This window comes from Vicugna pacos, chromosome 31 (genome assembly GCF_048564905.1).
Source record: "Vicugna pacos chromosome 31, VicPac4, whole genome shotgun sequence".
Taxonomy (NCBI): Eukaryota; Metazoa; Chordata; class Mammalia; order Artiodactyla; family Camelidae; genus Vicugna; species Vicugna pacos.
In genome coordinates, this window is record NC_133017.1 from 9,710,359 (window position 1) to 9,734,630 (window position 24,272).

The 24,272-nt window shown below is 61.4% G+C and overlaps 1 protein-coding gene across 1 annotated transcript; it reads right to left on the reverse strand.

Moving 5' to 3' along the window:
- Nucleotides 1–302: 302 nt before the first annotated feature.
- On the reverse strand, nt 303–24,063 carry LOC140690597 (uncharacterized). The gene is made up of 5 exons (XM_072952465.1): nt 23,739–24,063; nt 16,494–16,954; nt 8,578–9,117; nt 803–1,621; nt 303–586 (listed from the first exon to the last, which is right to left on the reverse strand). The coding sequence occupies exons 1-5, from the start codon at nt 23,806–23,808 to the stop codon at nt 467–469; spliced, it is 2,010 nt and encodes a 669-aa protein (XP_072808566.1). The 5' UTR covers nt 23,809–24,063; the 3' UTR covers nt 303–466.
- Nucleotides 24,064–24,272: the final 209 nt, after the last annotated feature.

The following is a 24,272-nucleotide window of genomic DNA, read 5'->3' on the forward strand; positions in this document are numbered from 1 at the left end:
GGTCACCAGGCACCCGCTGTGTAGAGAAGGACACTTCTCAACTGACTTGGCTGGTGAACTCAGCTCAGCTCAGACATGTTTTGTTGCATCCCAAGATCCCGAGGTCGCGGCCCGCGGAAAGCCCGCAGCAACGGCCTTTGCCAACAGTGCCGACAGTGGGTCGGGTCTCACCCCAGGCGCCTCTGGCCTTTTGGCCAGAGGGACCGAAAGGTAACACAGGGAGGCCCAGGGCAGGCCCGCCCAGGCCGGGCCACCACTCAGACCCCACCCGGGTGGCCCCACAGCCCCTTCCTGACTGGTGGCGGTGGGGCAGTCATGTTGGGGGGGTCCTGCCTCAAGCAAGAGCAGGCTGAGGAAGGGTCAGAGGCCTGGGGGGCCGATCACGTCACCAACCTGGGTCCAAGCGGGCTGGCTGGGATGTGGAGAACTGGGGCAGGGCCCTGCTGCCCGAGGTGGCGCCCATGCCCTAGGGTGTGTCTCTTGCCTCCCGGGTGACTGAGATGACCAAGGTCCCAGTCTGATCAGGCAGCAGACGGTCGAGTGGGGCAGAAGCAGGAGTGGTCCTGGCCAGGCAGGGCTCTGAGACCTGCGGGCCGGGCCGGCTGCCGGTCACTGTCATTGCAGAGCCAGACACCGCAGGATCCGGGGAACCAGGACACTCATGCCAGCTCCCCAAGTGAGGGGCTGGTGTGCCACACTGTGGAAGGCCAGCACAGGCTCCGGAAGAGTCTGGGTATGAAGGGCTCCCCACCACCACAGCCTCCTGCCCAGACATCGCCCAGGTCTCTCCCCAGGATCTTGCCTGCAGCTCCTGAAGAGCCTGCTGCTCCTGCTCATCTAGCCGCTCCTGAAGAGCCTGCCGCTCCTGCTGATCTTGCCGCTCTTGAACAACCTGCAGCTCCTGAAGAGCCTGCCTCTCCTCCTGATCTAGCCGCTCCTGAAGAGCCCGCCGCTCCTGAAGAGCCCACGGCTCCTGAAGAGCCTGCCGCTCCTGAAGAGCCCACCGATCCTGAAGAGCCTGACGCTCCTGCTGATCTAGCTGCTCCTGAAGAGCCCGCCATTCCTGCTGATCTAGCCGCTCCTGAGGAGCCTGCAGCTCCTGAAGAGCCTGCCATTCCTGAAGAGCCCGCCGCTCCTGAAGAGCCCGCCGCTCCTGAAGCGCCTGCCGTTCCTGCTGATCTAGCCGCTCCTGAAGAGCCCGCCATTCCTGCTGATCTAGCCACTCCTGAAGAACCTGCTGTTCCTGCTGATCTAGCCGCTCCTGAAGAGCCTGCAGCTCCTGAAGAGCCTGCCGCTCCTGCTGATCTTGCCACTCCTGAAGAGCCTGCCGCTCCTGAAGAGCCCACCGATCCTGAAGAGCCTGACGCTCCTGCTGATCTAGCTGCTCCTGAAGAGCCCGCCATTCCTGCTGATCTAGCTGCTCCTGAAGAGCCCGCCATTCCTGCTGATCTAGCCGCTCCTGAAGAGCCCGCCATTCCTGCTGATCTAGCCGCTCCTGAGGAGCCTGCAGCTCCTGAAGAGCCTGCCATTCCTGAAGAGCCTGCAGCTCCTGAAGAGCCTGCCATTCCTGAAGAGCCCGCCGCTCCTGAAGAGCCTGCCGCTCCTGCTGATCTTGCCACTCCTGAAGAGCCTGCCGCTCCTGCTGATCTTGCTGCTCCTGAGAAGCCTGCAGTTCCTGCACCTGCACCTGGGCCGCTGGGCAGTGGAGAACCATTTCAGGCATCATCACCCCCTAGGGCTCTGCCCCCTCTGCACCCTCCTACACCTTCTCCAAAATCCCACCATAAATCCCCTCCCCTACCCGAAGTTGACTTCCCTACCCCTGAATTTGCTTTTGTTTTGTTTTTCTTTAGTTTAGTTTATTTGTTTTACATCATTTATGGCATCCTGTATTTTTCCATTTTCCACTTCCTTTAATAAAATACAGATTTTTTTCCCTTTTAAATTGTGCATTTCAGGAACATTAAGTGCATTCCCATGCTGTCCGACCATCACTACCATGTAGTTTTATGCTCTTTACGCTATTTATGCCCGTGAAGTACATCCCACCACGGCCTCAAACCCCTCATCTGGGCACTCCTGGGCATGCACACTCCTGGGCCTACACAATCCTGGATCTGTACACTCCTGGGCCTTCCCTGGCATGGGCCTTCTCTGGCCCTGGCTTGCACACTACTGGGCCTGCACACTCCTGGATTGCACACTCATGGGCCTGCACACTCCAGGACATGCACAATCTTGAGCCTGAACACACCTGGGCCTGTGTACTCCTGATTTTGCACACTCCTGGGCCTGAACACTGCTGGGCCTGCACAGCCCTAGGCCTGTACAATTCTGGGCCTGAACACTACTGTCTCTGCACACTCCGGAGTCTGCACACGCCTGGGCCTGCACACTCCTGGGCCTGTACACCCCTGGGCCTGCACCCTCCTTGGCCTGCACACTCCTCTGTCTGCACACAGCTGGGCCTGCAAACTTCAGGGCCTGCACTCTACTTGGCCTGCACACTACTGGGCCTGCTCCCTCCTATGCCTGCACACTCCTGGGCATGCACACTCCTGGGCCTGCACACTCCTGGGCCTGCCCTGTCCCTGACACCAGCCTCCTTCACCCCAACGGTGCCACTCACACGGCTGCGGCGTCTAGCCAGGAGCCCCCAACCGAAACCCCTCCCGAGGGACCCCCTTGCCGGCCCCCAGGGAAGCAGCGGGGCTCCTCTTACCTGCGAGGCGGAGACGTAGTCCAGCTGCAGCCTGACGTCCAGCTGCCGGGCGTGCAGGGCCAGCGTGCATGAGGGCAGCAGGATGGCCGTGATCGGCTGGAAGCTGCCCCCCGAGCCTCTACCGCCCCTTGGGGAAGAGGAGGAGGAAAATCCACGTCAGTGCCAAGAACACAGGACCCGTCCACAGAGGGCCCCTCAGGTGTGACAACCCCAGAGGCGCCCGCAGCCGACCTGGACTGAGAGCCACTTTTCTCGCGGAAGCTCAAGGACCTATGCTGAGCCTCCCTCTCCCTCCCTAAAGAGGGAAAACCCAGAGGCTTTCTAACTTTGCACTCACTGTCCATGTATCAGCCATGTCTAGTTTACCTGCACACTCCAGGGCCTGTACGCATCTATCCTTACACACTCCTTGCCTGCAAACTCCTGGGCCTCCTCCCTCCTGTACCTACACACTCCTGGGCCTGCACCACCCAGGGCCTGCCCTCTCCTGGGCCCGCACAATCCCTCGAGTGCACACTCAGGGCCTGCACACTCATGGGCCTTCCCTCTCCTGGGCCTGCCTCCAATTCGCCCGGCCCTCTCATGGACCTCCACACTCCTGGGCCTGCACACTCCAGAGCCTGTGTTCTCCTAGGCCCGCACACTCCTGGGACAGCACACACCTGGGCCTACACACTCCTGGACCTGCGCACACCTCGGCCTGCATGAACCTGGGCTTGTACACTCCTGGGCCTGTTACCACTTATGCCTGTGCACAGCTAGGCTTGTTCCCATCTGTGCCGGCACACTCCTGGGGCTACACACGGATTGAAATACACAGCCCTAGGCCTGTACAATACTGGGCCTGCACTCTCCTGTCTCTGCACACTCCGGTCTGCACACTCCTTGGCCTGCACACTCCTGAGCGTACTCCCTCCTGTGCCGGCACACTCCTAGGCATGTACATGCCTGGGCCTGCCCTCTGCTTGGTGGGTATGGTCATGGGACTCCCCATTCCTGCGCCTGAACACCCTTGGGCCTGCCCTTTCTTGGGCCTGCACACTCTGGGGCCTGACGTCCCCTGGTTCCAGACACTACAGGGACTGAACACTCCTGGGCCTGCACACTGCTGGGTATGCACAGCCGTGGGCCGCACACTCCTGTCTCTGCACACTCCGGTGTCTGCACACTCCTGGGCCTGTACACTCCTGGACCTGCCCTGGACTGGGCTTGCACCCTCCTGGGCCTGCACACTCCAAGGCCTGCACACTCCTGGGTCTGCACACTACTGGGGCTGCTCCCACTTGTGCCTGCACACTCCTGGGCCTGCACACTCCTTGCCCTGCACACTCCTGGGGGTGCACACTGCTTGGTCTGCACACTCCTGGGCCTGCACATTCCAGGGATTGTCCTCTCCAGGGTCTGCACATTCCTTGGCCTGCACCTTCCTTGTCCTGTGCACTCCTCTGTCTGCACACTCCTGGGCCTGCACACTCCTTGGCCTGCAAACTCCAGGGCCTGCACACACATGGGCCTGTACACTCCTGGGCCTGCCCTGGCCTGGGCCTGCGTATTCCTTTTCCTGCACACTCCACTGTCTGCACACTCCTGGGCCTGCCCTCTCCTGGACCTACAAAATGTTGGGCCTGCACACACCTGGGCCTGTATACCCCTGGACCTGCACACACCTGTGACTGATCCCTCCTGTGTCTGCACACTCCAGGGCCTGCACACTCCTGGGACTTCCCTCTCCTGGGCCTGCCCCAAATTCGGCCGGCCCTCTTCTGGACCTGTACATCCTTGGGCCTTCACACTACTGGGCCTGCTCCCACTTGTGCCTGCACACACCTGGGCCTGCACACTCCTCGGCCTGTAGACTCCAGGATATGAACTCCCCTGTCTCTGCACACTCCGGTGTCTGCACACTCCTTGGCTTTCACACTCATTAGCCTACTACCACCTGTGCCTGCACACTACTGGGCCTGCTCCCACCTATGCCGACACACTTCTTCGCCTGTCCCTCCTGTGCCGTCACAATCCTAGGACTGCACACTCCTGTCTCTGCACACTCCAGTGTCTGCACACTCCTGGTCCTGCACACTCCTGGGCCTGTACACTCCTCTGTCTGCTCACTCCTGGGCCTGCCCTCTCCTGGGTCCGCACAAATCCTCGTGTGCACATTCCAGAGCCTGCAAACTCCTGGGCCTTCCCTCTCCTGGGCCTGCCCCCTATTCGGCCGGCCCTCTCCAGGACCTGCACATTCTTGGGCCTTCACACTACTGGGCCTGCTCCCACTTGTGCCTGCACACACCTGGCACTGCACACTCCTCGGCCTGCTCCCTCCTGTGCCTGCACACTCCTGGGCATGCACACTCCTGGGCCTGCACACTCCTGGATCTGTACACTCCTGGGCCTTCCCTGCATGGGCCTTCTCTGGCCTAGGCTTGCACACTGTTGGGCCCGCACACACCTGGATTGCACACTCATAGGCCTGCACACTCCAAGACATGCACAATGTTTAGCCTGAACACACCTGGGCCTGTATAATCCTGATTTTGCACACTCCTGGGCCTGAACACTGCTGGGCTGCACAGCCCAAGGCCTGTACAATCTTGGGCCTGCACAATCCTGTCTCTGCACACTGCGGAGTCTGCACACGCCTTGGCCTGCACACTCCTGGGCCTGTACACTCCAGGACCTACACCCTCCTTGGCCTGCACACACCTTTGTCTGCACACTCCTGGGCCTGCAATCTTCAGGACCTGCACACTCCTGGGACAGCAGACACCTGGGCCTTCATACTCCTGGACCTGCGAACACTCGGGCCTGCATGAACCTGGGCTTGTACACTCCTGGGCCTGCAAACTTCAGGACCTGCACACTCCTGGGACAGCAGACACCTGGGCCTTCACACTCCTGGACCTGCGCACACTTGGACCTGCATAAACCTGGGCTTGTACACTCCTGGGCCTGCTCCCATCTATGCCTGCACACTCCTAGCCCTGTTCCCACCTGTGCCGGCACACTCCTGGGCCTGCACACTCCTGTCTCTGCACACTCCAGTGTCTGCACACTCCTGCTCCTGCACACTCCTGGGCCTTCCCTGGCCTGGGCCTGCACCCTCCTTGGCCTGCACACTCCTCTGTCTGCACACTCCTGGGCCTGCACACTCCTGGACCTGCACAATGTTGGGCCTAAACACACCTGGGCCTGTACACTCCTGGACCTGCACACTCCTGTGACTGATCCCTCCTGTGTCTGCACACTCCTGGGCCTGCACACTGCTGGGCCTGCCCTCTCCTGGGCTCGCACAATCCCTCGTGTGCACACTCAAGGGCCTGCACACTCCAGGGCCTGTACGCATCTATCCTTACACACTCCTTGCCTGCAAACTCCTGGGCCTCCTCCCTCCTGTACCTACACACTCCTGGGCCTGCACAACCCAGGGCCTGCAGACTCCTGGGACTGCACACACCAGGGCATGCACTCTCCTGGACCTGTGCACACCTGGGCCTGCACGAACATTGGCCTGTACACTCCTGGGCTTCCACACTCCTGTACCTGCTCCCTCCTGTGACTACATACTCCTCGGCCTACAAACTCCTGGTCCTGAACACTCCTGGGCCTGAACACTATTGGCACTGCACACTCTTGGGACAGCACACTTCTGGCCCTGCACACTCCTGCGCCTTCCAATTCCTGGGCCTGCCCCCAATTCGGCCGGCCCTATCCTGCACCTGCACACTCTGGGCCTGCACACTACTGGGACTGCTCCCACTTGTGCCTGCACACACCTGGGTCTGCACACTCCTCGGTCTGCTGCCTCCTGTGCCTGCACACTCCTGGGCATGCACACGCCTGGGCCTGCCCTCTGCTTGGTGGGCACGGTCCTGGGACTCCCCATTCCTGCGCCTGAACACCCTTGGACCTGCCCTTTCTTGGGCCTGCACACTCTGGGGCCTGACGTCCCCTGGTACTGCACAGTACAGGGGCTGCACACTCCTGGGCCTGCACACTGCTGGGTCTGCACAGCCCTGGGCCTGCACACTCCTGTCTCTGCACACTCCGGTGTCTGCACACTCCTGGGCCTGAACACTCCTGGACCTGCCCTGGACTGGGCCTGCACCCTCCTTTGCCTGCACACTCCACGGCCTGCACACTCCTGGGTCTGCACACTACTGGGGCTGCTCCCACATGTGCCTGCACACTCCTGGCCCTGCACACTCCTGGGGGTGCACACTGCTTGGTCTGCACAGTCCTGGGCCTGCACGTTCCAGGGATTGTCCTCTCCAGGGCCTGCACACTCCTGGGCCTGCACCCTCCTTGTCCTGCGCACTCCTCTGTCTGCACACTCCTACCCCTGCACACTCTTGGGCCTGCACACTACTGGGCCTGCTCCTACGTGTGCCTGCACACACCTGGGCCTGCACACCAGCCCTCTGTGGGGCCCTTCCTTTGCTGAGTCTGTGCATGAGCTCCCTGTGATGCCAGCCCACAGAGGTGACAGGTGCAGTAGGTGTTTGTGGTTCTAGAGACATGATGGCTCTCCTAGGAAGCCGGGTCCAGATGATCCCCACTGCGCCGATGGGGGATTGGGGAGACCCTGAGAAGCAGGTGGCTTGTCCAGGGTGACAGCACTGCTGGCGGGGGAGCCGGGTCTGAAGCCAGCTGTGTCATCAGAGCTGTGACCCTGGCTGCATCCAGGCCTCCCCAGGGCTATAGGAGGGGCCGAGTTGGTGTCACTGGGTGGACATGGCATGGGGTGGGAAGTGAGCCATCAACAGCCCAAAAAGGCCCTTGGGGAGCTTTGTGTAAGGAGGAAGCTTGGGGAAGGGGACCCCAGGAAGTGACCTCACTTCCCTGGCAACAGAGCCCAACAGAACTTGGGACCCAGGTCACCAGGCACCCGCTGTGTAGAGAAGGACACTTCTCAACTGACTTGGCTGGTGAACTCAGCTCAGCTCAGACATGTTTTGTTGCATCCCAAGATCCCGAGGTCGCGGCCCGCGGAAAGCCCGCAGCAACGGCCTTTGCCAACAGTGCCGACAGTGGGTCGGGTCTCACCCCAGGCGCCTCTGGCCTTTTGGCCAGAGGGACCGAAAGGTAACACAGGGAGGCCCAGGGCAGGCCCGCCCAGGCCGGGCCACCACTCAGACCCCACCAGGGTGGCCCCACAGCCCCTTCCTGACTGGTGGCGGTGGGGCAGTCATGTTGGGGGGGGTCCTGCCTCAAGCAAGAGCAGGCTGAGGAAGGGTCAGAGGCCTGGGGGGCCGATCACGTCACCAACCTGGGTCCAAGCGGGCTGGCTGGGATGTGGAGAACCGGGGCAGGGCCCTGCTGCCCGAGGTGGCGCCCATGCCCTAGGGTGTGTCTCTTGCCTCCCGGGTGACTGAGATGACCAAGGTCCCAGTCTGATCAGGCAGCAGACGGTCGAGTGGGGCAGAAGCAGGAGTGGTCCTGGCCAGGCAGGGCTCTGAGACCTGCGGGCCGGGCCGGCTGCCGGTCACTGTCATTGCAGAGCCAGACACCGCAGGATCCGGGGAACCAGGACACTCATGCCAGCTCCCCAAGTGAGGGGCTGGTGTGCCACACTGTGGAAGGCCAGCACAGGCTCCGGAAGAGTCTGGGTATGAAGGGCTCCCCACCACCACAGCCTCCTGCCCAGACATCGCCCAGGTCTCTCCCCAGGATCTTGCCTGCAGCTCCTGAAGAGCCTGCTGCTCCTGCTCATCTAGCCGCTCCTGAAGAGCCTGCCGCTCCTGCTGATCTTGCCGCTCTTGAACAACCTGCAGCTCCTGAAGAGCCTGCCTCTCCTCCTGATCTAGCCGCTCCTGAAGAGCCCGCCGCTCCTGAAGAGCCCACGGCTCCTGAAGAGCCTGCCGCTCCTGAAGAGCCCACCGATCCTGAAGAGCCTGACGCTCCTGCTGATCTAGCTGCTCCTGAAGAGCCCGCCATTCCTGCTGATCTAGCCGCTCCTGAGGAGCCTGCAGCTCCTGAAGAGCCTGCCATTCCTGAAGAGCCCGCCGCTCCTGAAGAGCCCGCCGCTCCTGAAGCGCCTGCCGTTCCTGCTGATCTAGCCGCTCCTGAAGAGCCCGCCATTCCTGCTGATCTAGCCACTCCTGAAGAACCTGCTGTTCCTGCTGATCTAGCCGCTCCTGAAGAGCCTGCAGCTCCTGAAGAGCCTGCCGCTCCTGCTGATCTTGCCACTCCTGAAGAGCCTGCCGCTCCTGAAGAGCCCACCGATCCTGAAGAGCCTGACGCTCCTGCTGATCTAGCTGCTCCTGAAGAGCCCGCCATTCCTGCTGATCTAGCTGCTCCTGAAGAGCCCGCCATTCCTGCTGATCTAGCCGCTCCTGAAGAGCCCGCCATTCCTGCTGATCTAGCCGCTCCTGAGGAGCCTGCAGCTCCTGAAGAGCCTGCCATTCCTGAAGAGCCTGCAGCTCCTGAAGAGCCTGCCATTCCTGCTCATCTAGCCGCTCCTGAAGAGCCTGCAGCTCCTGAAGAGCCTGCCATTCCTGAAGAGCCCGCCGCTCCTGAAGAGCCTGCCGCTCCTGCTGATCTTGCCACTCCTGAAGAGCCTGCCGCTCCTGCTGATCTTGCTGCTCCTGAGAAGCCTGCAGTTCCTGCACCTGCACCTGGGCCGCTGGGCAGTGGAGAACCATTTCAGGCATCATCACCCCCTAGGGCTCTGCCCCCTCTGCACCCTCCTACACCTTCTCCAAAATCCCACCATAAATCCCCTCCCCTACCCGAAGTTGACTTCCCTACCCCTGAATTTGCTTTTGTTTTGTTTTTCTTTAGTTTAGTTTATTTGTTTTACATCATTTATGGCATCCTGTATTTTTCCATTTTCCACTTCCTTTAATAAAATACAGATTTTTTTCCCTTTTAAATTGTGCATTTCAGGAACATTAAGTGCATTCCCATGCTGTCCGACCATCACTACCATGTAGTTTTATGCTCTTTACGCTATTTATGCCCGTGAAGTACATCCCACCACGGCCTCAAACCCCTCATCTGGGCACTCCTGGGCATGCACACTCCTGGGCCTACACAATCCTGGATCTGTACACTCCTGGGCCTTCCCTGGCATGGGCCTTCTCTGGCCCTGGCTTGCACACTACTGGGCCTGCACACTCCTGGATTGCACACTCATGGGCCTGCACACTCCAGGACATGCACAATCTTGAGCCTGAACACACCTGGGCCTGTGTACTCCTGATTTTGCACACTCCTGGGCCTGAACACTGCTGGGCCTGCACAGCCCTAGGCCTGTACAATTCTGGGCCTGAACACTCCTGTCTCTGCACACTCCGGAGTCTGCACACGCCTGGGCCTGCACACTCCTGGGCCTGTACACCCCTGGGCCTGCACCCTCCTTGGCCTGCACACTCCTCTGTCTGCACACAGCTGGGCCTGCAAACTTCAGGGCCTGCACTCTACTTGGCCTGCACACTACTGGGCCTGCTCCCTCCTATGCCTGCACACTCCTGGGCATGCACACTCCTGGGCCTGCACACTCCTGGGCCTGCCCTGTCCCTGGCACCAGCCTCCTTCACCCCAACGGTGCCACTCACACGGCTGCGGCGTCTAGCCAGGAGCCCCCAACCGAAACCCCTCCCGAGGGACCCCCTTGCCGGCCCCCAGGGAAGCAGCGGGGCTCCTCTTACCTGCGAGGCGGAGACGTAGTCCAGCTGCAGCCTGACGTCCAGCTGCCGGGCGTGCAGGGCCAGCGTGCATGAGGGCAGCAGGATGGCCGTGATCGGCTGGAAGCTGCCCCCCGAGCCTCTACCGCCCCTTGGGGAAGAGGAGGAGGAAAATCCACGTCAGTGCCAAGAACACAGGACCCGTCCACAGAGGGCCCCTCAGGTGTGACAACCCCAGAGGCGCCCGCAGCCGACCTGGGCTGAGAGCCACTTTTCTCGCGGAAGCTCAAGGACCTATGCTGAGCCTCCCTCTCCCTCCCTAAAGAGGGAAAACCCAGAGGCTTTCTAACTTTGCACTCACTGTCCATGTATCAGCCATGTCTAGTTTACCTGCACACTCCAGGGCCTGTACGCATCTATCCTTACACACTCCTTGCCTGCAAACTCCTGGGCCTCCTCCCTCCTGTACCTACACACTCCTGGGCCTGCACCACCCAGGGCCTGCCCTCTCCTGGGCCCGCACAATCCCTCGAGTGCACACTCAGGGCCTGCACACTCATGGGCCTTCCCTCTCCTGGGCCTGCCTCCAATTCGCCCGGCCCTCTCATGGACCTCCACACTCCTGAGCCTGCACACTCCAGAGCCTGTGTTCTCCTAGGCCCGCACACTCCTGGGACAGCACACACCTGGGCCTACACACTCCTGGACCTGCGCACACCTCGGCCTGCATGAACCTGGGCTTGTACACTCCTGGGCCTGTTACCACTTATGCCTGTGCACAGCTAGGCTTGTTCCCATCTGTGCCGGCACACTCCTGGGGCTACACACGGATTGAAATACACAGCCCTAGGCCTGTACAATACTGGGCCTGCACTCTCCTGTCTCTGCACACTCCGGTCTGCACACTCCTTGGCCTGCACACTCCTGAGCGTACTCCCTCCTGTGCCGGCACACTCCTAGGCATGTACACGCCTGGGCCTGCCCTCTGCTTGGTGGGTATGGTCATGGGACTCCCCATTCCTGCGCCTGAACACCCTTGGGCCTGCCCTTTCTTGGGCCTGCACACTCTGGGGCCTGACGTCCCCTGGTTCCAGACACTACAGGGACTGAACACTCCTGGGCCTGCACACTGCTGGGTATGCACAGCCGTGGGCCGCACACTCCTGTCTCTGCACACTCCGGTGTCTGCACACTCCTGGGCCTGTACACTCCTGGACCTGCCCTGGACTGGGCTTGCACCCTCCTGGGCCTGCACACTCCAAGGCCTGCACACTCCTGGGTCTGCACACTACTGGGGCTGCTCCCACTTGTGCCTGCACACTCCTGGGCCTGCACACTCCTTGCCCTGCACACTCCTGGGGGTGCACACTGCTTGGTCTGCACACTCCTGGGCCTGCACATTCCAGGGATTGTCCTCTCCAGGGTCTGCACATTCCTTGGCCTGCACCTTCCTTGTCCTGTGCACTCCTCTGTCTGCACACTCCTGGGCCTGCACACTCCTTGGCCTGCAAACTCCAGGGCCTGCACACACATGGGCCTGTACACTCCTGGGCCTGCCCTGGCCTGGGCCTGCGTATTCCTTTTCCTGCACACTCCACTGTCTGCACACTCCTGGGCCTGCCCTCTCCTGGACCTACAAAATGTTGGGCCTGCACACACCTGGGCCTGTATACCCCTGGATCTGCACACACCTGTGACTGATCCCTCCTGTGTCTGCACACTCCAGGTCCTGCACACTCCTGGGACTTCCCTCTCCTGGGCCTGCCCCAAATTCGGCCGGCCCTCTTCTGGACCTGTACATCCTTGGGCCTTCACACTACTGGGCCTGCTCCCACTTGTGCCTGCACACACCTGGGCCTGCACACTCCTCGGCCTGTAGACTCCAGGATATGAACTCCCCTGTCTCTGCACACTCCGGTGTCTGCACACTCCTTGGCTTTCACACTCATTAGCCTACTACCACCTGTGCCTGCACACTACTGGGCCTGCTCCCACCTATGCCGACACACTTCTTCGCCTGTCCCTCCTGTGCCGTCACAATCCTAGGACTGCACACTCCTGTCTCTGCACACTCCAGTGTCTGCACACTCCTGGTCCTGCACACTCCTGGGCCTGTACACTCCTCTGTCTGCTCACTCCTGGGCCTGCCCTCTCCTGGGTCCGCACAAATCCTCGTGTGCACATTCCAGAGCCTGCAAACTCCTGGGCCTTCCCTCTCCTGGGCCTGCCCCCTATTCGGCCGGCCCTCTCCAGGACCTGCACATTCTTGGGCCTTCACACTACTGGGCCTGCTCCCACTTGTGCCTGCACACACCTGGCACTGCACACTCCTCGGCCTGCTCCCTCCTGTGCCTGCACACTCCTGGGCATGCACACTCCTGGGCCTGCACACTCCTGGATCTGTACACTCCTGGGCCTTCCCTGCATGGGCCTTCTCTGGCCTAGGCTTGCACACTGTTGGGCCCGCACACACCTGGATTGCACACTCATAGGCCTGCACACTCCAAGACATGCACAATGTTTAGCCTGAACACACCTGGGCCTGTATAATCCTGATTTTGCACACTCCTGGGCCTGAACACTGCTGGGCTGCACAGCCCAAGGCCTGTACAATCTTGGGCCTGCACAATCCTGTCTCTGCACACTGCGGAGTCTGCACACGCCTTGGCCTGCACACTCCTGGGCCTGTACACTCCAGGACCTACACCCTCCTTGGCCTGCACACACCTTTGTCTGCACACTCCTGGGCCTGCAATCTTCAGGACCTGCACACTCCTGGGACAGCAGACACCTGGGCCTTCATACTCCTGGACCTGCGAACACTCGGGCCTGCATGAACCTGGGCTTGTACACTCCTGGGCCTGCAAACTTCAGGACCTGCACACTCCTGGGACAGCAGACACCTGGGCCTTCACACTCCTGGACCTGCGCACACTTGGACCTGCATAAACCTGGGCTTGTACACTCCTGGGCCTGCTCCCATCTATGCCTGCACACTCCTAGCCCTGTTCCCACCTGTGCCGGCACACTCCTGGGCCTGCACACTCCTGTCTCTGCACACTCCAGTGTCTGCACACTCCTGCTCCTGCACACTCCTGGACCTGTACACTCCTGGGCCTTCCCTGGCCTGGGCCTGCACCCTCCTTGGCCTGCACACTCCTCTGTCTGCACACTCCTGGGCCTGCACACTCCTGGACCTGCACAATGTTGGGCCTAAACACACCTGGGCCTGTACACTCCTGGACCTGCACACTCCTGTGACTGATCCCTCCTGTGTCTGCACACTCCTGGGCCTGCACACTGCTGGGCCTGCCCTCTCCTGGGCTCGCACAATCCCTCGTGTGCACACTCAAGGGCCTGCACACTCCAGGGCCTGTACGCATCTATCCTTACACACTCCTTGCCTGCAAACTCCTGGGCCTCCTCCCTCCTGTACCTACACACTCCTGGGCCTGCACAACCCAGGGCCTGCAGACTCCTGGGACTGCACACACCAGGGCATGCACTCTCCTGGACCTGTGCACACCTGGGCCTGCACGAACATTGGCCTGTACACTCCTGGGCTTCCACACTCCTGTACCTGCTCCCTCCTGTGACTACATACTCCTCGGCCTACAAACTCCTGGTCCTGAACACTCCTGGGCCTGAACACTATTGGCACTGCACACTCTTGGGACAGCACACTTCTGGCCCTGCACACTCCTGCGCCTTCCAATTCCTGGGCCTGCCCCCAATTCGGCCGGCCCTATCCTGCACCTGCACACTCTGGGCCTGCACACTACTGGGACTGCTCCCACTTGTGCCTGCACACACCTGGGTCTGCACACTCCTCGGTCTGCTGCCTCCTGTGCCTGCACACTCCTGGGCATGCACACGCCTGGGCCTGCCCTCTGCTTGGTGGGCACGGTCCTGGGACTCCCCATTCCTGCGCCTGAACACCCTTGGACCTGCCCTTTCTTGGGCCTGCACACTCTGGGGCCTGACGTCCCCTGGTTCTGCACAGTACAGGGACTGCACACTCCTGGGCCTGCACACTGCTGGGTCTGCACAGCCCTGGGCCTGCACACTCCTGTCTCTGCACACTCCGGTGTCTGCACACTCCTGGGCCTGAACACTCCTGGACCTGCCCTGGACTGGGCCTGCACCCTCCTTTGCCTGCACACTCCACGGCCTGCACACTCCTGGGTCTGCACACTACTGGGGCTGCTCCCACATGTGCCTGCACACTCCTGGCCCTGCACACTCCTGGGGGTGCACACTGCTTGGTCTGCACAGTCCTGGGCCTGCACGTTCCAGGGATTGTCCTCTCCAGGGCCTGCACACTCCTGGGCCTGCACCCTCCTTGTCCTGCGCACTCCTCTGTCTGCACACTCCTACCCCTGCACACTCTTGGGCCTGCACACTACTGGGCCTGCTCCTACGTGTGCCTGCACACACCTGGGCCTGCACACCAGCCCTCTGTGGGGCCCTTCCTTTGCTGAGTCTGTGCATGAGCTCCCTGTGATGCCAGCCCACAGAGGTGACAGGTGCAGTAGGTGTTTGTGGTTCTAGAGACATGATGGCTCTCCTAGGAAGCCGGGTCCAGATGATCCCCACTGCGCCGATGGGGGATTGGGGAGACCCTGAGAAGCAGGTGGCTTGTCCAGGGTGACAGCACTGCTGGCGGGGGAGCCGGGTCTGAAGCCAGCTGTGTCATCAGAGCTGTGACCCTGGCTGCATCCAGGCCTCCCCAGGGCTATAGGAGGGGCCGAGTTGGTGTCACTGGGTGGACATGGCATGGGGTGGGAAGTGAGCCATCAACAGCCCAAAAAGGCCCTTGGGGAGCTTTGTGTAAGGAGGAAGCTTGGGGAAGGGGACCCCAGGAAGTGACCTCACTTCCCTGGCAACAGAGCCCAACACAACTTGGGACCCAGGTCACCAGGCACCCGCTGTGTAGAGAAGGACACTTCTCAACTGACTTGGCTGGTGAACTCAGCTCAGCTCAGACATGTTTTGTTGCATCCCAAGATCCCGAGGTCGCGGCCCGCGGAAAGCCCGCAGCAACGGCCTTTGCCAACAGTGCCGACAGTGGGTCGGGTCTCACCCCAGGCGCCTCTGGCCTTTTGGCCAGAGGGACCGAAAGGTAACACAGGGAGGCCCAGGGCAGGCCCGCCCAGGCCGGGCCACCACTCAGACCCCACCCGGGTGGCCCCACAGCCCCTTCCTGACTGGTGGCGGTGGGGCAGTCATGTTGGGGGGGTCCTGCCTCAAGCAAGAGCAGGCTGAGGAAGGGTCAGAGGCCTGGGGGGCCGATCACGTCACCAACCTGGGTCCAAGCGGGCTGGCTGGGATGTGGAGAACCGGGGCAGGGCCCTGCTGCCCGAGGTGGCGCCCATGCCCTAGGGTGTGTCTCTTGCCTCCCGGGTGACTGAGATGACCAAGGTCCCAGTCTGATCAGGCAGCAGACGGTCGAGTGGGGCAGAAGCAGGAGTGGTCCTGGCCAGGCAGGGCTCTGAGACCTGCGGGCCGGGCCGGCTGCCGGTCACTGTCATTGCAGAGCCAGACACCGCAGGATCCGGGGAACCAGGACACTCATGCCAGCTCCCCAAGTGAGGGGCTGGTGTGCCACACTGTGGAAGGCCAGCACAGGCTCCGGAAGAGTCTGGGTATGAAGGGCTCCCCACCACCACAGCCTCCTGCCCAGACATCGCCCAGGTCTCTCCCCAGGATCTTGCCTGCAGCTCCTGAAGAGCCTGCTGCTCCTGCTCATCTAGCCGCTCCTGAAGAGCCTGCCGCTCCTGCTGATCTTGCCGCTCTTGAACAACCTGCAGCTCCTGAAGAGCCTGCCTCTCCTCCTGATCTAGCCGCTCCTGAAGAGCCCGCCGCTCCTGAAGAGCCCACGGCTCCTGAAGAGCCTGCCGCTCCTGAAGAGCCCACCGATCCTGAAGAGCCTGACGCTCCTGCTGATCTAGCTGCTCCTGAAGAGCCCGCCATTCCTGCTGATCTAGCCGCTCCTGAGGAGCCTGCAGCTCCTGAAGAGCCTGCCATTCCTGAAGAGCCCGCCGCTCCTGAAGAGCCCGCCGCTCCTGAAGCGCCTGCCGTTCCTGCTGATCTAGCCGCTCCTGAAGAGCCCGCCATTCCTGCTGATCTAGCCACTCCTGAAGAACCTGCTGTTCCTGCTGATCTAGCCGCTCCTGAAGAGCCTGCCGCTCCTGAAGAGCCCACCGATCCTGAAGAGCCTGACGCTCCTGCTGATCTAGCTGCTCCTGAAGAGCCCGCCATTCCTGCTGATCTAGCTGCTCCTGAAGAGCCCGCCATTCCTGCTGATCTAGCCGCTCCTGAAGAGCCCGCCATTCCTGCTGATCTAGCCGCTCCTGAGGAGCCTGCAGCTCCTGAAGAGCCTGCCATTCCTGAAGAGCCTGCAGCTCCTGAAGAGCCTGCCATTCCTGCTCATCTAGCCGCTCCTGAAGAGCCTGCAGCTCCTGAAGAGCCTGCCATTCCTGAAGAGCCCGCCGCTCCTGAAGAGCCTGCCGCTCCTGCTGATCTTGCCACTCCTGAAGAGCCTGCCGCTCCTGCTGATCTTGCTGCTCCTGAGAAGCCTGCAGTTCCTGCACCTGCACCTGGGCCGCTGGGCAGTGGAGAACCATTTCAGGCATCATCACCCCCTAGGGCTCTGCCCCCTCTGCACCCTCCTACACCTTCTCCAAAATCCCACCATAAATCCCCTCCCCTACCCGAAGTTGACTTCCCTACCCCTGAATTTGCTTTTGTTTTGTTTTTCTTTAGTTTAGTTTATTTGTTTTACATCATTTATGGCATCCTGTATTTTTCCATTTTCCACTTCCTTTAATAAAATACAGATTTTTTTCCCTTTTAAATTGTGCATTTCAGGAACATTAAGTGCATTCCCATGCTGTCCGACCATCACTACCATGTAGTTTTATGCTCTTTACGCTATTTATGCCCGTGAAGTACATCCCACCACGGCCTCAAACCCCTCATCTGGGCACTCCTGGGCATGCACACTCCTGGGCCTACACAATCCTGGATCTGTACACTCCTGGGCCTTCCCTGGCATGGGCCTTCTCTGGCCCTGGCTTGCACACTACTGGGCCTGCACACTCCTGGATTGCACACTCATGGGCCTGCACACTCCAGGACATGCACAATCTTGAGCCTGAACACACCTGGGCCTGTGTACTCCTGATTTTGCACACTCCTGGGCCTGAACACTGCTGGGCCTGCACAGCCCTAGGCCTGTACAATTCTGGGCCTGAACACTCCTGTCTCTGCACACTCCGGAGTCTGCACACGCCTGGGCCTGCACACTCCTGGGCCTGTACACCCCTGGGCCTGCACCCTCCTTGGCCTGCACACTCCTCTGTCTGCACACAGCTGGGCCTGCAAACTTCAGGGCCTGCACTCTACTTGGCCTGCACACTACTGGGCCTGCTCCCTCCTATGCCTGCACACTCCTGGGCATGCACACTCCTGGGCCTGCACACTCCTGGGCCTGCCCTGTCCCTGGCACCAGCCTCCTTCACCCCAACGGTGCCACTCACACGGCTGCGGCGTCTAGCCAGGAGCCCCCAACCGAAACCCCTCCCGAGGGACCCCCTTGCCGGCCCCCAGGGAAGCAGCGGGGCTCCTCTTACCTGCGAGGCGGAGACGTAGTCCAGCTGCAGCCTGACGTCCAGCTGCCGGGCGTGCAGGGCCAGCGTGCATGAGGGCAGCAGGATGGCCGTGATCGGCTGGAAGCTGCCCCCCGAGCCTCTACCGCCCCTTGGGGAAGAGGAGGAGGAAAATCCACGTCAGTGCCAAGAACACAGGACCCGTCCACAGAGGGCCCCTCAGGTGTGACAACCCCAGAGGCGCCCGCAGCCGACCTGGACTGAGAGCCACTTTTCTCGCGGAAGCTCAAGGACCTATGCTGAGCCTCCCTCTCCCTCCCTAAAGAGGGAAAACCCAGAGGCTTTCTAACTTTGCACTCACTGTCCATGTATCAGCCATGTCTAGTTTACCTGCACACTCCAGGGCCTGTACGCATCTATCCTTACACACTCCTTGCCTGCAAACTCCTGGGCCTCCTCCCTCCTGTACCTACACACTCCTGGGCCTGCACCACCCAGGGCCTGCCCTCTCCTGGGCCCGCACAATCCCTCGAGTGCACACTCAGGGCCTGCACACTCATGGGCCTTCCCTCTCCTGGGCCTGCCTCCAATTCGCCCGGCCCTCTCATGGACCTCCACACTCCTGGGCCTGCACACTCCAGAGCCTGTGTTCTCCTAGGCCCGCACACTCCTGGGACAGCACACACCTGGGCCTACACACTCCTGGACCTGCGCACACCTCGGCCTGCATGAACCTGGGCTTGTACACTCCTGGGCCTGTTACCACTTATGCCTGTGCACAGCTAGGCTTGTTCCCATCTGTGCCGGCACACTCCTGGGGCTACACACGGATTGAAATACACAGCCCTAGGCCTGTACAATACTGGGCCTGCACTCTCCTGTCTCTGCACACTCCGGTCTGCACACTCCTTGGCCTGCACACTCCTGAGCGTACTCCCTCCTGTGCCGGCACACTCCTAGGCATGTACACGCCTGGGCCTGCCCTCTGCTTGGTGGGTATGGTCATGGGACTCCCCATTCCTGCGCCTGAACACCCTTGGGCCTGCCCTTTCTTGGGCCTGCACACTCTGGGGCCTGACGTCCCCTGGTTCCAGACACTACAGGGACTGAACACTCCTGGGCCTGCACACTGCTGGGTATGCACACTACTGGGGCTGCACACTCCGGTGTCTGCACACTCCTGGGCCTGTACACTCCTGGACCTGCCCTGGACTGGGCTTGCACCCTCCTGGGCCTGCACACTCCAAGGCCTGCACACTCCTGGGTCTGCACACTACTGGGGCTGCTCCCACTTGTGCCTGCACACTCCTGGGCCTGCACACTCCTTGCCCTGCACACTCCTGGGGGTGCACACTGCTTGGTCTGCACACTCCTGGGCCTGCACATTCCAGGGATTGTCCTCTCCAGGGTCTGCACATTCCTTGGCCTGCACCTTCCTTGTCCTGTGCACTCCTCTGTCTGCACACTCCTGGGCCTGCACACTCCTTGGCCTGCAAACTCCAGGGCCTGCACACACATGGGCCTGTACACTCCTGGGCCTGCCCTGGCCTGGGCCTGCGTATTCCTTTTCCTGCACACTCCACTGTCTGCACACTCCTGGGCCTGCCCTCTCCTGGACCTACAAAATGTTGGGCCTGCACACACCTGGGCCTGTATACCCCTGGACCTGCACACACCTGTGACTGATCCCTCCTGTGTCTGCACACTCCAGGGCCTGCACACTCCTGGGACTTCCCTCTCCTGGGCCTGCCCCAAATTCGGCCGGCCCTCTTCTGGACCTGTACATCCTTGGGCCTTCACACTACTGGGCCTGCTCCCACTTGTGCCTGCACACACCTGGGCCTGCACACTCCTCGGCCTGTAGACTCCAGGATATGAACTCCCCTGTCTCTGCACACTCCGGTGTCTGCACACTCCTTGGCTTTCACACTCATTAGCCTACTACCACCTGTGCCTGCACACTACTGGGCCTGCTCCCACCTATGCCGACACACTTCTTCGCCTGTCCCTCCTGTGCCGTCACAATCCTAGGACTGCACACTCCTGTCTCTGCACACTCCAGTGTCTGCACACTCCTGGTCCTGCACACTCCTGGGCCTGTACACTCCTCTGTCTGCTCACTCCTGGGCCTGCCCTCTCCTGGGTCCGCACAAATCCTCGTGTGCACATTCCAGAGCCTGCAAACTCCTGGGCCTTCCCTCTCCTGGGCCTGCCCCCTATTCGGCCGGCCCTCTCCAGGACCTGCACATTCTTGGGCCTTCACACTACTGGGCCTGCTCCCACTTGTGCCTGCACACACCTGGCACTGCACACTCCTCGGCCTGCTCCCTCCTGTGCCTGCACACTCCTGGGCATGCACACTCCTGGGCCTGCACACTCCTGGATCTGTACACTCCTGGGCCTTCCCTGCATGGGCCTTCTCTGGCCTAGGCTTGCACACTGTTGGGCCCGCACACACCTGGATTGCACACTCATAGGCCTGCACACTCCAAGACATGCACAATGTTTAGCCTGAACACACCTGGGCCTGTATAATCCTGATTTTGCACACTCCTGGGCCTGAACACTGCTGGGCTGCACAGCCCAAGGCCTGTACAATCTTGGGCCTGCACAATCCTGTCTCTGCACACTGCGGAGTCTGCACACGCCTTGGCCTGCACACTCCTGGGCCTGTACACTCCAGGACCTACACCCTCCTTGGCCTGCACACACCTTTGTCTGCACACTCCTGGGCCTGCAATCTTCAGGACCTGCACACTCCTGGGACAGCAGACACCTGGGCCTTCATACTCCTGGACCTGCGAACACTCGGGCCTGCGTGAACCTGGGCTTGTACACTCCTGGGCCTGCAAACTTCAGGACCTGCACACTCCTGGGACAGCAGACACCTGGGCCTTCATACTCCTGGACCTGCGCACACTTGGACCTGCATAAACCTGGGCTTGTACACTCCTGGGCCTGCTCCCATCTATGCCTGCACACTCCTAGCCCTGTTCCCACCTGTGCCGGCACACTCCTGGGCCTGCACACTCCTGTCTCTGCACACTCCAGTGTCTGCACACTCCTGGTCCTGCACACTCCTGGGCCTGTACACTCCTCTGTCTGCTCACTCCTGGGCCTGCCCTCTCCTGGGTCCGCACAAATCCTCATGTGCACATTCCAGAGCCTGCAAACTCCTGGGCCTTCCCTCTCCTGGGCCTGCCCCCTATTCGGCCGGCCCTCTCCAGGACCTACACATTCTTGGGCCTTCACACTACTGGGCCTGCTCCCACTTGTGCCTGCACACACCTGGGACTGCACCCTCCTCGGCCTGCTCCCTCTTGTGCGTGCACCGTCCTGCGCATGCACACTCCTGGGCCAGCACAATCCTGGATCTGTACACTCCTGGGCCTTCCCTGGCATGGGCCTTCTCTGGCCTGGGCTTGCACACTACTGGACCCGCACACTCCTTGATTGCACACTCATGGGCCTGCACACTCCAGGACAGGCACAATCTTGAGCCTGAACACACCTGGGCCTGTATACTCCTGATTCTGCACACTCCTGGGCCTGAACACTGCTGGGACTCACAGCCCTGGGCATGCATACTCCTGGGCCTGCACACTCCAGGGTCTGTACCCTCTTAGGCCTGCCCTGGCCTGGGCCTGCACCCTCCTTGGCCTGCACACTCCTCTGTCTGCACATTCCTGGGCCTGCACAAGGTTGGGCCTGCACACACCTGGGCCTGTATACTCCTGGATCTGCACACTCCTGTGACTGATCCCTCCTGTGTCTGCACACTCCTGGGCCTGCACACTGCTGGGCCTGCCCTCTCCTGGGCCCGCACAATCCCTCGAGTGCACACTCTGGGCCTGCACACTCATGGGCCTGCACACCCCTGGATATGTACACTCCTGGGCCTTCCCTGGTATGGGCCTTCTCTGGCCCTGGCTTGCACACTACTGGGCCCGCACACTCCTGGATTGCACACTCATGGGCCTGCACACTCCAGGACATGCACAATCTTGAGCCTGAACACACCTGGGCCTGTATACTCCTGATTTTGCACACTCCTGGGCCTGGACACTGCTAGGCCTGCACAGCCCTAACCTGTACAGTCCTGGGCCTGCACACCCCTGTGTCTGCACACTCCGGAGTCTGCACACGCCTGGGGCTGCACACTCCTGGGCCTGTACACTCCTGGGCCTACACACTCCTGGGGGTGCTCACTGCTTGGCCTGCACACTCCTGGGCCTGCACATTCGAGGGCCTGTCCTCTCCAGGGCCTGCACTCTCCTGGGACTGCACACACCTGGGCCTGCATGCTCCTGGACCTGCGCACACCTGGGCCTGCACAAACCTGGGCTTCTACACTCCTGGGCCTGCACACTCCTGTACATGCTCACTCCTGGGACTGTATAATCCTGGGCAAGCACAGTCTTGACCTACACACCCCTGGCCATGCCCTATCCCGGGCCAGCCCCCACTTCGGCCGACCCTCTCATGGACCAGCACACTCCTGGCGCTGCACACTCCAGGGCCTGCTCGCATCTGTCCCTACACACTCCTTCGTCTGCAAACTCCTGGGCCTGCTCCCTCCTGTACCTACACACTCCTGGGCCTGCACATTCCAGGGCATGCCCTCTCCTGGGCCTGCACACTCCAAGGACTGCACACACCTGGGCCTGCTCACTCCTGTGACCGCATACTCCTCGGCCTACAAACTCCTTGTCCTGCACACTCCTTGGCCTGCCCCATTTGGCCCTGCCCTCTCCTGTGATGGCCCTCACCTTTCCTGCACTCTCCGGGGCCTGAACACTACTGGCCCTGCACACTCCTGGGCCTGCACACTTCTGTCCCTGCACACTCCTAGGCCTGCCCTCTCCTGGGCCCACACAATGCCTCGTCTGCACAGTCCTGGGCCTGCACACTCCTTGGCCTGCACACCAGCCCTCTGTGGGGCCCTTCCTTTGCTGAGTCTGTGCATGAGCTCCCTGTGATGCCAGCCCGCAGAGGTGACAGGTGCAGTAGGTGTTTGTGGTTCTAGAGACATGATGGCTTTCCTAGGAAGCCGGGTCCAGAATGATCCCCACTGCGCCGATGGGGGATTGGGGAGACCCTGAGAAGCAGGTGGCTTGTCCAGGGTGACAGCACTGCTGGCGGGGGAGCTGGGTCTGAAGCCAGCTGTGTCATCAGAGCTGTGACCCTGGCTGCATCCAGGCCTCCCCAGGGCTATAGGAGGGGCCGTGTTGGTGTCACTGGGTGGACATGGCATGGGGTGGGAAGTGAGCCATCAGCAGCCCAGAGAGGCCCTTGGGGAGCTTTGTGTAAGGAGGAAGCTTGGGGAAGGGGACCCCAGGAAGTGACCTCACTTCCCTGGCAACAGAGCCCAACAGAACTTGGGACCCAGGTCACCAGGCACCCGCTGTGTAGAGAAGGACACTTCTCAACCTACTTGGCTGGTGAACTCAGCTCAGCTCAGACATGTTTTGTTGCATCCCAAGATCCCGAGGTCGCGGCCCCCGGAAAGCCCGCAGCAACGGCCTTTGCCAACAGTGCCGACAGTGGGTCGGGTCTCACCCCAGGCGCCTCTGGCCTTTTGGCCAGAGGGACCGAAAGGTAACACAGGGAGGCCCAGGGCAGGCCCGCCCAGGCCAGGCCACCACTCAGACCCCACCCGGGTGGCCCCACAGCCCCTTCCTGACTGGTGGCGGTGGGGCAGTCATGTTGGGGGGGTCCTGCCTCAAGCAAGAGCAGGCTGAGGAAGGGTCAGAGGCCTGGGGGGCCGATCACGTCACCAACCTGGGTCCAAGCGGGCTGGCTGGGATGTGGAGAACCGGGGCAGGGCCCTGCTGCCCGAGGTGGCGCCCATGCCCTAGGGTGTGTCTCTTGCCTCCCGGGTGACTGAGATGACCAAGGTCCCAGTCTGATCAGGCAGCAGACGGTCGAGTGGGGCAGAAGCAGGAGTGGTCCTGGCCAGGCAGGGCTCTGAGACCTGCGGGCCGGGCCGGCTGCCGGTCACTGTCATTGCAGAGCCAGACACCGCAGGATCCGGGGAACCAGGACACTCATGCCAGCTCCCCAAGTGAGGGGCTGGTGTGCCACACTGTGGAAGGCCAGCACAGGCTCCGGAAGAGTCTGGGTATGAAGGGCTCCCCACCACCACGGCCTCCTGCCCAGACGTCGCCCAGGTCTCTCCCCAGGATCTTGCCCAGGGCTGAGGGGCAGCTCAGCACCCCCGGCTCTGACCTGGAGCACCGGGCCCACCACCCGGGGATTCAGGTAGAGGGCCAGGAGCCCCCCGAAGCACAGCCCAAAGGTGAGAAGGGCAGGGCC

Excerpts from the sequence above, each read along its gene's own strand:
- LOC140690597 (XM_072952465.1), bottom strand. The coding sequence starts at position 23,808 with ATGGGCGCCACCTCGGGCAGCAGGGCCCTGCCCCGGTTCTCCACATCC. Across the intron at positions 1,622-8,577 it reads GGGCTCTTCAGGAGCGGCAG|GAGTGGCAAGATCAGCAGGA; the intron begins GCTCTTCAGGAG and ends CAGGCTCTTCAG. Across the intron at positions 587-802 it reads AGGCTCTTCAGGAGCTGCAG|GTCTCAGAGCCCTGCCTGGC; the intron begins GCAAGATCCTGG and ends CCCGGCCCGCAG.